This window comes from Octopus sinensis, linkage group LG10, assembly GCF_006345805.1.
Source record: "Octopus sinensis linkage group LG10, ASM634580v1, whole genome shotgun sequence".
Taxonomy (NCBI): Eukaryota; Metazoa; Mollusca; class Cephalopoda; order Octopoda; family Octopodidae; genus Octopus; species Octopus sinensis.
In genome coordinates, this window is record NC_043006.1 from 6327057 (window position 1) to 6341828 (window position 14772).

At 38.3% G+C, this 14772-nt stretch overlaps 3 protein-coding genes across 4 annotated transcripts in view; 2 read left to right on the plus strand and 1 right to left on the minus strand.

Moving 5' to 3' along the window:
• The first annotated feature begins 416 nt into the window (after positions 1-416).
• On the plus strand, positions 417-1324 carry LOC115216449 (histone H3.3A). The gene has a single exon (XM_029785791.2). The coding sequence runs from the start codon at positions 438-440 to the stop codon at positions 846-848; it is 411 nt and encodes a 136-aa protein (XP_029641651.1). The 5' UTR covers positions 417-437; the 3' UTR covers positions 849-1324.
• A 2827-nt stretch (positions 1325-4151) lies between these two features.
• Positions 4152-4943, minus strand: LOC115216799 (histone H3.3A). Its single transcript, XM_029786379.2, has one exon. The coding sequence runs from the start codon at positions 4920-4922 to the stop codon at positions 4512-4514; it is 411 nt and encodes a 136-aa protein (XP_029642239.1). The 5' UTR covers positions 4923-4943; the 3' UTR covers positions 4152-4511.
• A 6321-nt stretch (positions 4944-11264) lies between these two features.
• LOC115216526 (methylmalonyl-CoA mutase, mitochondrial) overlaps positions 11265-14772 on the plus strand; it is a 56927-nt gene continuing 53419 nt past the window's right edge. The window contains exon 1 of one of the 2 annotated variants that reach the window (XM_036506274.1): positions 11265-11479. In XM_036506274.1, the coding sequence (XP_036362167.1) occupies positions 11426-11479 (54 nt within the window). In that variant the 5' untranslated portion in view covers positions 11265-11425. The remainder of the gene's footprint in view (positions 11480-14772) is intronic. The other variant, XM_029785976.2, reaches the window with a different exon arrangement.

A 14772-nucleotide genomic window follows, 5' to 3' on the forward strand; every position in this document is an offset into this window, starting at 1 on the left:
ATGTAGAATCAAAGAAAAATTTTTATTAAAAGTTGTAGAAATCAAGTGAAAACTTTAACGACGGAAATATGTTTTAATAACTAGTTTGAGATGTTGGGGGTAGCGAATCAGTTCCCAACAAAATATTTCTTCATTTGATTTAATACTGTTTATAATTTTCGTAACAGAAAAAAAATTGTGTTAATAAGCATAATTAGTGAAGGGATTGGAAATAATTTGGAGATAGCTAAATTTATTTATTAAAAATAGTTAGATCTGCGCACTTTGTTTTAATTATCAAAAACAATCAACGAGAAAGCAGCGTTTTGATTGGACAGAGAGAAATCTGATTATCCAATTGAAATGTGAAGACAGGTGCGCGCGAAACTGGAAAAATATAAATTCAGTAGTTCAGCTTCGGCGCCAATCAGATTCATTTTAATTGTGATTGTTTTATCATGGCTCGTACCAAGCAAACCGCTCGTAAATCTACCGGAGGAAAAGCTCCTCGTAAGCAACTTGCTACTAAAGCTGCCCGTAAGAGTGCCCCCTCCACCGGTGGTGTGAAAAAACCACATCGTTACAGACCAGGAACAGTAGCTCTGCGTGAAATCCGTCGTTACCAAAAATCCACCGAACTCCTCATCCGAAAACTGCCTTTCCAGCGTCTTGTTCGTGAAATTGCTCAGGATTTTAAAACCGATTTGCGATTCCAGAGTGCTGCCATTGGAGCTTTACAGGAAGCTAGCGAAGCCTACTTGGTTGGTCTTTTCGAAGATACTAACCTTTGTGCTATCCATGCTAAACGTGTTACCATCATGCCAAAAGATATCCAGTTGGCCCGTCGAATCCGTGGTGAAAGAGCATAAATTCTCTTGAATTTTACAAACGGTCCTTTTAAGGGCCAATCACAAAGTAACGGAAGTCTCTTCATCATCTCTTATATGATGTGTACCCTTTTTAAGTTTAAACGCAAATAAACCATCTTGAAATTTTTTTCTCTTAGCTGGAATATGAAATTTTTATCCATTTTACGAGAAACTAAGTGAAGTGCAACGAACATTTATTTTTTTTTAAACCAGACAACACATTTACCAAAAAAAAGGGTTCGGTGGAATTTATTTTGGATTGTTTTCTTGCCAATTATATATTAATGAAATCTATTTTTCTGAATCAGCCAAATACCAACATTGGTCAAGTATGACAAAAGTTTAAGGAGTCGTCTTAGCTGTGCATTCAAAGACCTTCATTATTAAAACAAAACGAAGTTTTCGGCACTACTTAAATAAGAGGTCCCGATGCATCTACTTAATGATATTTTTACTGTGCACACGTTCGGGTTAGTATTTGGGCTATCTGGTTACGTAGATGAGTGGGGACCTCTGCATTCAAGTAGTGCTAGGTTTTTAAAATTCTAGAATGAATAGTCGGACAGTTAAGGTCTAATGAAATTTATATGTAGGTGTTTGAGATGTCAGGAACGATCGATTCTCTATTGAATTAACCTCACATGGTGGCTGGAGTACCTTTTGATCAAAAGTTTGCTTTCTCAAAACCGGTTGCTACATAATCATTTGAAAAATTTACTCAAAGATTAAAGGTTCCAACGTCCATTTTTTTTTAAAAATTACATATTTTCAAACATCATTTCATTTCATCTAGTTTCAGCTCACGAGCTGTGGCCATGCAGGGGCATGAATTTTTTTTTGTAAACATTTTGCTAGTGTAATGTTAAGTTTCTCAACTTCACGAACCACCCAGTGTTAGCAAGGTTAAGTTTTGGTCATTACCTCGAAGATAGGAAATCTAATTATTTCAATGATGCTTTTGTAACTTACTTTTACCCCTTTGAAAAAAAAAAAAAAAAAAAAATCAGTTCACGTAGCTTGGTTTTAGTACTACAGGATTTTTTTTTTTATACAATAAAATTTCTACACGTTTCTTATTGTAAACGGTTAAGATGCAGTTTAGATAATTATTAGACAGGACGTTATCTAATTTAGGACTAAATATCTAATCCTTCGTAGAATCCACATACTTTATACCTTATGTAAGGTAACCTTAAATTTGAACGAGCGATAAAATGTTGGATAAAAAGAATCCGTAAAATGCATTTTGCCGCCTATTCTGGGCTTTCATTTCCTTTTTTTTTTTTTAATATAGTCGATATAATGGAGAGAAGAGATTTTTTTTCCCCCTCAGAAGCAATTTCGTTAAGGATTGCCTGCATGTGTGCTTTTTTTAGGAAACTCCGCCCGTCTTTAGCGAGAAATTAATTTCGTAGAAAGGTGTTTTATAGTTTGGAAAGAATAACTGGTGTATCACGTGACACCACCAATTAATTTGAAGCTAATTGAGCATTTAAGCTTCAGCCATCCATGTTCGACTTTTGAAATCAGAAATCGTTGCTTGTCAGCATAGATTTTGAAAAGGAAGCCAGTCTCTTAAAATTATAGCACAAACCAACTGGAGAAGGGGAGCTATTAACTGGTCACCAGACCGACTAAAAATAGCAGCTCATCTTAAAGTCTTAGAAAACTGACTGGCTATACAACACTGTATCCGATTTTCTTATGAAGAAGCTAAGAAAGCTTCTAACTGTTAGCCTACTTTTTACCAAAGGACATCTAGAGAAATGCGAGTACGTGGAAACACTTGCTGGATTTTAATTTTGCTAGGGTTTTCCATTTACTGCCTAGAATTAGAGGTATTCCAAGCAAACAGTGGTCCCAGTATTTGTGTAAAAAAAAATATATACATTGTTTTAAAAAATAATTTATTTACTCAGTTCAAAAAATTATTTACAAGTCGTAGGATCGACTACTTACGACTAGCTGTTCGCTAATAGTACCCTAGAATTATACTATTCCACGATAGGATTATTAAAAAATCGACGGATCATGTGTAAACTCTGCCGAATTTTCCTTTATCTTTACTGCTTCACCTAAATTTGTAAATCTTGTTTCGCCGTTATCATTGACTGTATTGTTTTTAGTTAACCATAATGAACGTTAGGGCAGAAGTACATACAATACGTACACTGTTTTCGGCGTAACAAAATCTCTAACACCGGGTGTACGTATTCTTTACTTTAGCCCATGTTAGAATATTTAAACTGATCAAACTTCCCCAGCAGCAAGCACTAACCTCCAGCTTCCTAGTATGAGTTTCGAGAAAAGTAAAAATTAAAATGGAAAACCTGAAATGACGAAATGTACTTCGAATTTATGTGTTCGGCATTGATGAGGTTGTCATTTGCACAGTAGTGATTTATTTTTTTAATCTTTGCATATAAGTAAATGGGGACATTCCGGAGTCCTGTAAAATTTATTTTCAAAAAAACAGTAGTTGAACTATTTCATTACGAGGGTAATGCAGTTTCGCACCTCTCCATGAAAAATGCATTTTCTTTTTTTGAAAATCTTCCGGATTCCTACATTTTAGATGTCGGCGATTACGAATATGAAGAAAGAAAAAAATTTAATTTCATCCCGACCCCATTAAAATTTGTTTGGAGCCTGGTGCAGCCTTCTGGCTTTCCATACCCCGGTCGAACCGTCCAACCCATGCTAGCATGGAAAACGGACGTTAAACGATGATGATTTACTTTAAAAGAGATCGTAGCGAATTGACGAACGTATGCAAATCGAAATTAAATACAAAAATATTGAACTGAAAAGAATTTGTCAACTAAATGTGGCAGTCCTTAATATAAGACGGGGTTTCCCAGGAAGACATCTCTTATACACATTTATATGCTTATTCAATTTAGGATTTTGAAAATGGTCTCTCGCATATTCGGAATCTTCATCATCCAAAGCATAACGAAGAAAATTTCGAAAGTTTTAAATTTTAAATGTTTTTTTTTTTCTTTTTGCATATTCGTAATCTCCGACATCTAAAACTTAGGGATACGGCATTAGTCCCTCCATTACTTGATATTAGTACCCCATTACTTATCCTTTCAACAGGGAACTACGTTCTGGCTTGTAAAATACTTAATCGACAACCATGAGCACATGTAACAGCTTCGTTTATTCAAAATAAAGTGAAAATAAAACTGGACATTGATTTCCTTTTTTTTGGCCTTTTTACTCTCGATGCTGAAAGCAATTGAAATACAAAAGACTATACTCGTCTGCAATCAGTTTATTTCAAATACAAGCGTCAGAATATTTTATTTTGGCCATATCATGTTCGTATAGTTCACATTATTCTTCGATACAGTTACCTTTATTAAACGTTTTTTTCCCAGAAATTTAATAACAAGTTAGCCTGTACTTCTTGAAAGTACCCATAGAAATTAACTTCAACGAACTAATATATTATTTGTAAACGTGAAGTTTCGTGTGACAATACGTATTCAAGTCACGTTTAAATTTTCATAGTAATAAAATTGATGACCATTTTTCTTAGACTGGTTTTTAGATCACAACCTAAAAAAAAAAATAGAGTATACATGAGATGATGAAGAGACTTCCGTTACTTTGTGATTGGCCCTTAAAAGGACCGTTTGTAAAATTCAAGAGAATTTATGCTCTTTCACCACGGATTCGACGGGCCAACTGGATATCTTTTGGCATGATGGTAACACGTTTAGCATGGATAGCACAAAGGTTAGTATCTTCGAAAAGACCAACCAAGTAGGCTTCGCTAGCTTCCTGTAAAGCTCCAATGGCAGCACTCTGGAATCGCAAATCGGTTTTAAAATCCTGAGCAATTTCACGAACAAGACGCTGGAAAGGCAGTTTTCGGATGAGGAGTTCGGTGGATTTTTGGTAACGACGGATTTCACGCAGAGCTACTGTTCCTGGTCTGTAACGATGTGGTTTTTTCACACCACCGGTGGAGGGGGCACTCTTACGGGCAGCTTTAGTAGCAAGTTGCTTACGAGGAGCTTTTCCTCCGGTAGATTTACGAGCGGTTTGCTTGGTACGAGCCATGATAAAACAATCACAATTAAAATGAATCTGATGGGCGCCGAAGCTGAACTACTGAATTTATATTTTTCCAGTTTCGCGCGCACCTGTCTTCACATTTCAATTGGATAATCAGATTTCTCTCTGTCCAATCAAAACGCTGCTTTCTCGTTGATTGTTTTTGATAATTAAAACAAAGTGCGCAGATCTAACTATTTTTAATAAATAAATTTAGCTATCTCCAAATTATTTCCAATCCCTTCACTAATTATGCTTATTAACACAATTTTAATACGAGAACTATCATTTATTAACCATCAGTTCGTAAAATGAACAGCTATTCTGCAGACGTTTTCAGCAAATCTTATAAGAAATATAGGAATCAAGTCCCATAGCTTTTCCTTTTGTCGCCATCAAAAAGCAACTTTTTAATTTCTGTTCCTAACTTTTCACAGCCGTCTACATTGACTTCGTTATTGGTTCTTGACACGACTTCAAATTTGTTTCAACGAAACAAAATAAAGCTCTACTTATTCTTACAACATAGAAATAGGAATGAGAACTATCATTTATTAACCATCAGTTCGTAAAATGAACTAGAAATAGCAGCCAATTCACAGCCGAAATTTTATGTCACTCATCAAAGGGAGGACACGTTGTACATCGCAGTCGTAGATATTCTGAAAAAGACAGGGTAGCCACGGCTGGAATACTTTTTAACGTAGGTCTAAGTTATTAATTTTCACGCGGGGTTAAACAACGTCATGAATACATAAAGTATTATATGAAGTTGGTGGAAAGAAGACATGATTTATAAAGAAAGTTTACGTAGGTCCGGCAGGGATTTGTTTTCGCACCTTTTAGAAATTACACTGAAAATCTTAACCACGGAAATGTAATGTTTTAGCAAATATAATTTGAGATGTCTGGGTGGGGAAATCAATTCCAGGAAATATTTCTTCATTTGATCTAATGTCGTTTATTATTTTGAGAACAAAAAGTTGCGTTTACTATGTATGACTGATGAAAGAATTCGAAATACGAACGTCAAATAGGAAATTACAAAAAAGTCTTAGTAACACTAAGTTGTTGAAGTAGATTTAATAAGTCCCTGGCGATGAATGGTTAATAGTCAAAGGGAGACAATCGAGTTCGCACTGCACTTTTGAAAATGTTCTCAAATTATGGTTTCGAATTTTGGCACAAGGCCAGCAATTTCAGCGAAGGGTCCTAGGACCTAGACTCGAGGTCGATTATATCTGGTAATTGTTTTATCAACCCCTGAATGGATGAATGGTAAAGTCAACTTCGGCAGAATTTGAACCCAGAACGAGAAGAGGTGTATAGCATAAGAAACATCATCATCATCATCATCATCATCGTCGTTTAACATCTGCTTTCCATGCTGGCATGGGTTCGACGGTTTGACTGAGGGCTGGCAAGCTAAGTGGCTGTATCAGGCTTCAATCCAATCTGGCAAAGTTTCTACAGCTGGATGCTCTTCCTAACGCCAACCACTCCCAGAGTGTAGTGGGTGTTTTTATGTGCCACCAACACGTGCTCAGTTCGCTGCCTTGACCAAAGTTTTCTCATAATCTCCACATATTTAAATGGCAATACATAAGCAACCTAACACGCATTTAAAACATTTGCCATCGATTAATTAGCGTGAGAGACAAATCAATACTACTTTACGGGGATCTTTTCGGTTTGAACGGCAGTTTTTTAAAAATAATTTCCACGTAACTAAACACTTTTAAACTTCGTATACTGGTAGAATGTGTTTATAAAACATCTTTTCCTCTGGGCTTTATTGAGAAAATTCTGTAGTTTGTAAGATATTTGTTGTTTAATTTCTTCAATTTCTGCAATTTCAACCAATCAGTGACGTCTATTGAGGTGAAAACATTCTGTGCCGTATGAATATGTCCCTCGTTTAAGAAACAGATTGGGTTTATTTACATTTCTGAAGAAAAAAAGGTACCCTTCCCCCCACCCTAACCCTAAAACAGATTGAAATGCAATAGATCGATACTAGGGTCATAATTATGGGTGACAATTACATGACACCGCTAGAAAAAACTGCCGTTCAAACCGAAAAGATCCCTTTACTGTTACAAGGGGTCACAACGAAACTATAACATTATGAAAAACAGGATAGTTTCCAAAATTTGTGTGCTAGTGATCGTCTGAAACAGCACGAACCCGTTAGATTTAGGGCTCTGTAAAAAAAACATGAGGAGTGGCTGTGTGGTAAGTAGCTTGTTTACCAACCACATGGTTCCGTGTTCAGTCCCACTGCGTGGCACCTTGGGCAAGTGTCTTCTACTATAGCCTCGGGCCGACCAAAGCCTTGTGAGTGGATTTGGTAGACGGAAACTGTCGTATATATGTATATATATATATATATATGTGCGTGTATGTGTCTGTGTTTGTCCCCCTAGCATTGCTTGACAACCGATGCTGCTGTGTTTATGTCCCCGTCACTTAGCGGTTTGGCAAAAAAGACCGATAGAATAAGTACTGGGCTTATAAAGAATAAGTCCCGGGGTCGAGTTGCTCGATTAAAGGCGGTGCTCCAGCATGGCCGCAGTCAAATGACTGAAACAAGTAAAAGAGAGTAAAGAGTAAGTGTTTCAGGCTAGACTTTATGTCAGAGAAGAAATGAAGCATGGAAAGTTAGATGCAACAAAATCCACTTTCTGGGCGGCTTGGAGTGGTGATATATCAATGATGTGTGAACATCAAACGATATATATCTTTATATCTTTATATATAAAAGTCAAGTTGTGCTGTCTGTCCCCTACGATTTAGATTCCTAACTACTCCCACATTTTGCGGTGCAGTTTAACCAAAACCGGGTATCTTATAGTCGTGATTCATATCGAGTCCTTCTGGGTATTAGCGCGCGTCTACGATGAGTCTACGATTTAAAAAAAAATTTACCATAATTTTTTTCCATTTTAATGCATTTTTCGCTATTATATAAGGGAAGTAACTCTCTAAAAATGTCTACGATGAGTCAATGATTTAAAAAAAAATTTACCATAATTTTTTTTCCATTTTTAATGCATTTTTTTGCTATTTTTTGGCTATAACTCTCTAAAAATGCTTATATAGTTATTTCCCTTACAAACCGAGCAACACCGGGCGATACTGCTAGTTTGCAATAAAACAAAAATATGATCATGTGAAGTATATTTTCCACTCAAATGTGGCTAACCACTAAGGGTAGATGTTACTACAGCGTGTAGCCCCAGGAGAACACCTCCTCCAGCTGGCTATTGACACTTTCTGTGCCCCATCGGTATTTGCAAAGGGAAGCCATCCTTCCCATCTTAGAATGAATTGACACTGTCCAAGGCAGGCGGGTGAGGCAATCGTGCAGTTCCGCATGCTTCCATCAAGGTGTTGAGGGTCTATAGCGTGGTATAGCATAAGAAGCATCACCATCATCATTATCGTCGTTTAACATCTGCTTTCCATGCTGGCATGGGTTCGACGGTTTGACTGAGGGCTGGCAAGCTAGGAGGCTGTATCAGGCTTCAATCTAATCTGGCAAAGTTTCTACAGCTGGATGCTCTTCCTAACGCCAACCACTTCGAGAGTGTAGTGGGTGCTTTTATGTGCCACCAACACGAGATCCAGTCAGGCGGTACTGTCATCGGCCACTACAACGACTTCACTTGCCTCAACAGGTCTTCGTAAGCGCAATTTATTGCCCAATGATTGAAGGGTACTCTTAAATGGGTCAGTTATGCTGCACTGGCATAGGCCATGGTTACGGTCTCACTTGGCTTGCCGGGTCTTCTCATGCACAGCATACCTCCAAAGGTCTCGGTCACTTGTCATCGCCTCCATGAGACCCAACGTACGAAGGTCATGCTTCACCACCTTATCCCAGGTCTTCCTGGGTTTACCTCTTCCACAGGCTCCTTCTACTGCTAGGGTGTGACACACTTTCACACAGCTGTCCTCATCCATACGCAACACATGACCATACCAGCACAGTCGTTTCTCTTGCACACCACATCTGATACTTCTTAAGAACAATTATTCTCTCAGGGCGCTTACACTCTGTCGTGTTTACTCACTGACATTACACATCCAGCGGAAAATACTAGCTTCATTCCTTGCAAGCTTACGCATGTTCTCAGCAGTCACGGTTCATCTTTCACTGCCATGTAGCATGGCTGTTCGCACACATGCGTCAAACAGTCTACCTTTTACTCTGAGCGAGAGGCCCTTAGTCACCAGCAGAGGTAAGAGCTCTCTGAACTTTGCCCAGGCTATTCTTATTCTAGCAGCTACACTTTCAGAGCATCCACCCCCCGCCACTGACTTGGTCACATAGGTAACGAAAGCTATTAACCACTTGTAGATTTTCCCCTTGGAATGTGACGGAAGCTGTTTTCTGCACATTTTCAGTGTTTATTGCCCCTGAGCATTTGCCACAAACAAAAACTATCTTCCCAGTTAGCCTTCCTTTGATATTGCTGCACCTCCTATGTGTCCACAGCTTACACCGAGTATATCTTATTGAGTTTCTACCTATGCCTTTTCTACAGATCGAGCAGGGCCATCTACCTGAAGGGATTTTGGGTTTGTCTGCCTCCTTACTCACTAAGAATTTTGGTTTTTGCTAGATTCACTCTAAGGCCCTTCGATTCTAATCCTTGCTTCCACACCTGAAACTTCTCTTCCAGTTCTGATAGTGACTCAGCTATTAGAGCAAGGTCATCAGCATAGAGGAGTTCCTAGGGGCATCCTGTCTTGGGATTCTTGGAGGACTATAATGAATAAGAGGAGGCTGAGGACTGATCCTTGGCGGACCCCTACTCGGAATTCTTCACTGTACTCGTTGCCAACCCTCCCCGTACTGACAGCATCCCTGTACAGGGCTTGTACAACTCTCACTAACCACTCATCTATCCCTAGTTTCCACATTGACCACCAAATAAGGTATCGGAGGACCTTGTCAAAAGCTTTCTCCATGTCAACGAAAGCCGGGTACAAAGGTTTATCTTTGACTAGGTATTTCTCCTGCAGCTGCCTTACCAGAAATAAAGCATCAGTGGTACTTTTCCCTAGCACAAACCCAAACTTCATTTCGTCTAGACTGACTATTTCCCTAATTAGTTGGGCTATGGCCCTCTCCATGACTTTCATTACCTGATCCAACAACCTGATACCTCTGTAATTATGTGTATCTAAGGCATCACCTTTGCCTTTGTATACTAAAAAAATCGATAGATCTACATCGGCTCAGTATATACCACCGTTTGGGAATCGGCTTTGGTTTGTTTACCTCCCCGTAACTGAATGGTTTGGCAAAAAAAAAAAAAAAAAAGATAAAGAAAGAAAGAACGGATAGAATAAGTACTAGCTTACGAGGGTCGATTCGTTCGACTAAACCCTTCAAGGCGGTGGCCCCAGCGTGACTGGAGTCCAAAGGCCGAAAGAAAAAGATAAGTTGAAAGATATTTATTTGTGCTTTTGTAATAGATGTGTGGAGGCGCAATGACCCAGTGGTTAGGGCAGCGGACTCGCGGTTTCGATTCCCAGACCGAGCGTTGTGAGTGTTTATTGAGCGAAAACACCTAAAAGCTCCACGATGCTCCGGCAGGGGATGGTGGTGATCCCTGCTGTACTCTTTCACCACAACTTTCTCTCACTCTTGCTTCCTGTTTCTGTTGTACCTGTATTTCAAGGGGCCGGCCTTGTCACTCTCTGTGTCACGCTGAATATCCCCGAGAACTACTTTAAGGGTGCACGTGTCTGTGGAGTGCTCAGCCACTTACACGTTAATTTCACGAGCAGGCTGTTCCGTTGATTCGGATCAACCGGAACCCTCATCGTCGTAACCGACGGAGTGCTTCCATTGTGATAGGTGTGTAATTGTAAAATGAATGGAGTGGACGAGGAATTACAATAGGAATATATTTCGTTTTTGGATTTGGTTTGCAAGATTCTTTATATGAGTTCGTGTGTTGAAGCATTTTCTATTCTGTCTGGGGAGAGTAATTTTCTTTTTGTGCCTTATAATGTAACACACTCACCGGTAAAATTTCCACATTTTTCATATTTTTATTGTCCTAAAAGAGAGTCAAAACTATTGAAAAGGTTGCAAAACGCAACGAAAATAAGAAAAACGTGAAAATTTTTACCTGTGAGTGGTGTTACATAATAAGACACAAAAAGAAAATGAGTCTCCCCAGACACAATAGAATAGGAATATATATTTTAGGAAATGTATGCAAAATAAATATGTATACAAAAAATACAACTTGGAATCCTGAAACGAATTAAAAGTACACCTCGAAAACTAATATCTAAACTCCTTGCTCGACTGTCTACGAAACTAATGTTGCTAGCTCCCAGATCGTTTCCATAAAGTACAAAAAACCGACAGCAAGATGTGGGTTGGCTTGGATTGATCTCCGTCTCTTTTGTTCCTCGAATTATTTGACAGACCCGTAATTGCTTGAAGTCCCAGTTTGACACATTCCGAAGCACAGTTTGGCAATATGCTGAGATTTCGGTCGACATTACAGAGCCACGGCTGGATTGCTGCCAAAGAGGTATTGTATTTTGATGCAAAGATCCAGTATACACACACACACACACACACACATATATATATATATATATATATATATATATATATATATATATATATATATCATACATACATCTATATATATACATACATACATCTATATATATACATACATACATCTATATATATACATACATACATCTATATATATACATACATACATCTATATATATATACATACATACATCTACACACACACACATATGTGTGTGTGTGTGTATGTATATAGATGTATGTATGTATATATATATATATATAGGTGTGTGTGTGTGTGTGTATAGATGTATGTATGTATGTATATATATAGGTGTGTGTGTGTGTATAGATGTATGTATGTATGTATATATATATATATATGTATGTATATATATATATATATCACCAACTTATTTACTCTCACCTGTAAAATTGTCGATCGAAGGTGTTTTGGTCAGGTTAAGTTGTGGAAAAACTTCTTTCACCTGATGCGACTAATGCGCAGATTAAGTAAATCCTTATATATATAGATGTATGTATGTATATATTAATAAATAAAATAAAACATATGCATATATATAAACATATATGTACGTACCTACCTCTACATGTACATATACACGCATATATGAGTACAGGACACCAAAAGGACGTCGAACACAATGAGAAACGAAAACATAGACACAAACCAAAGGAACTGGACATTTTTTTAAAAAACAGTAAAAAAATATAGAGTACAGGACAAATAACACAAAGAAAAAAAAACCCTTCTTCAGTCGCTAAAGGTTTCATCTACTCTACATGTATGTATGTATGTATATATATATATATATATATATATATATATATAATATATATATATATATATATGTGTGGTGTGGAATAGTGGACCTCGAAGCACACAAAACTATAAAGGTTAGCATGTAAATATTGGGCTCCGTGCAATTAATCATTTCGCTTAATGTATTTTTTTGTTTTGGGGATTTTCATTTCCGGGTCAAGATGTAAACATTAACCATGTTATATACAGGCAATGACATTACAAAAATCATTGACTTTGAAATGATTTTGAAAGACTTCTATAAAAAGTCAGAAAAGTCTGTTTTTTAGAAGACCTATTCATAAACAGTATGTAAATAATAATAATAATAATTATGATAATAATAATAATGAAATTATTGTATACAGTGCTCAGGTGCACCACAACTTGTCAAAAGTGCGTATAAAGCATTTGCAGTAATGTACAAATGTCTAAACATTGAAACTATGTTTTTAGTCTATCATTGTGGCTAAAGGTGGGGCCTTCAACGCTTTTTGGCTGGGACGGGCATACTACATGAAACCTAAAAACCTCAATTTCCAGCTTTTGTTGAGTTGAGGGCCCCGACACTTTCCTATCGCCGGCTCTGCAACAAGCACACGTGGACGAGAGATTACCAACAAGGTAACCCGTTATCTACACGACCTCAGTCGGTAGAGTGGTGGGGGCGGTGCACATTAAGAGATCGAATTTGTTCTATAAATGAAAAATGAAATTTCTGTATAAATATACATGAAGAGGCGGCGAGCTGGCGAAATGCTTTGCGTCATTTCGTCCGTCTTTGAGTAATGAGTTGAAATTTCGCCGAGGTCGACTCTGCACATCATCCTTTCAAGGTCGATAAAATAAGTACCAGTTAACCACCCGTGTTAATGTCATCGACTTACCCCCTCCCCCAATCTTGCTGGCTTTGTGCTAAAATCTGAAACCAATTTAAATACATGTATTTTTTCATGTTACATAAACCTTATCGGTCTTAGAAATTCATTTCTCAGACGTGTGCTTACGTAAATGCATCTTTTACGCAGGTAGGTGGTTTATCGATGTTCTTGTAACATGTACTTACCATAATATTTTGCTCTGATCGAGAAAAACTCGTGGTCGATGACGTTCTAGCCATGACCATTTGCAGATCTAGAACCACATCGTCCAATGTGCCCTTTCATTTTTTAAAAATCATTTAAGTGTGACTTGAGAAAGATATGAGTGCCATTTCTAAGAGATGGAGCAACTTGACAGAAGCTTCTTTATTTGTACCTATGATACTCTGTCTGTCAACTTTTATCAAATTTCGTTAAAATGAATTAAAGTTTGCATCGTCTCGTACAAGGGGAGACAATTCCAAAGTTACAAGAGGACATGTAAAGGAGAATCAAGTGAACAAAAAACAACAGCCAAAAGTTAACGAAGGGGAATGGTTTAAAATGGAAGTCTTGCGCTATCATGGCATAGGTTTTTACTTTCAAAGACACTCCACCACCACCACCACCACCATCCTCATCATCGTTTAACGTCCGCTTTCCATGCTAGCATGGGTTGGACGGTTCGACTGGTGTCTGGGAAGCCAGGAGGCTGCACCAGGCCCAGTCTAATCTGGCTGTGTTTCTACAGCTGGATGCCCTTCCTAACGTCAACCACTCCGTGAGTGTAGTGGGTGGTTTTTACGGGGAGGCTGGCAGCGGCCATGATCGGTTAGTGCTTTTTACATGCCACCAGCATGGAGGCCAGTCGAGGTGGCGCTGGCAATGGTTCTTTTACGTGGTTCTTTTACGTGCCACCGGCACAGGTATCACAACTACAATTTCCATTGATTTTTTTATCAATTACGATTTCACTTGCCTCAACAGGTCTTCGCAAGCAGAGTTTTGTGTCCCAAGAAGGAAAGGTATGCATAAGTGGACTGGCTACATCCCAGGTAGAGGCCACGGGTTATGGTCTCACTTGTCCTGTCGGGTCTTCTCACGCACAGCATAATTCCAAAGGTCTCGGTCACTAGTCATTGCCTAGATGTTATACTAAATTAAGTCTCAGTTTGTAAGACTCATTCAAGCATAACTGAAATTAGTTTAAACATGTTACTCTTTTACTTGTTTCAGTCATTTGACTGCAGCCATGCTGGAGCACCGCCTTTAATCGAGCAACTCGACCCCGGGACTTATTCTTTGTAAGCCCAGTACTTATTCTATCGGTCTCTTTTACTGAACCGCTAAGTTACGGGGGCGCAAACACACCAGCATCGGTTGTCAAGCAATGCTAGGGGGACAAACACAGACACACAAACACACACACATACATATATATATATATACATATATATGACAGGCTTCTTTCAGTTTCCGTCTACCAAATCCACTCACAAGGCATTGGTCGACCCGAGGCTATAGTAGAAGACATTTGCCCAAGGTGCCACGCAGTGGGGCTGAACCCGGAACCATGTGGTTCGTAAGCAAGCTACTTAC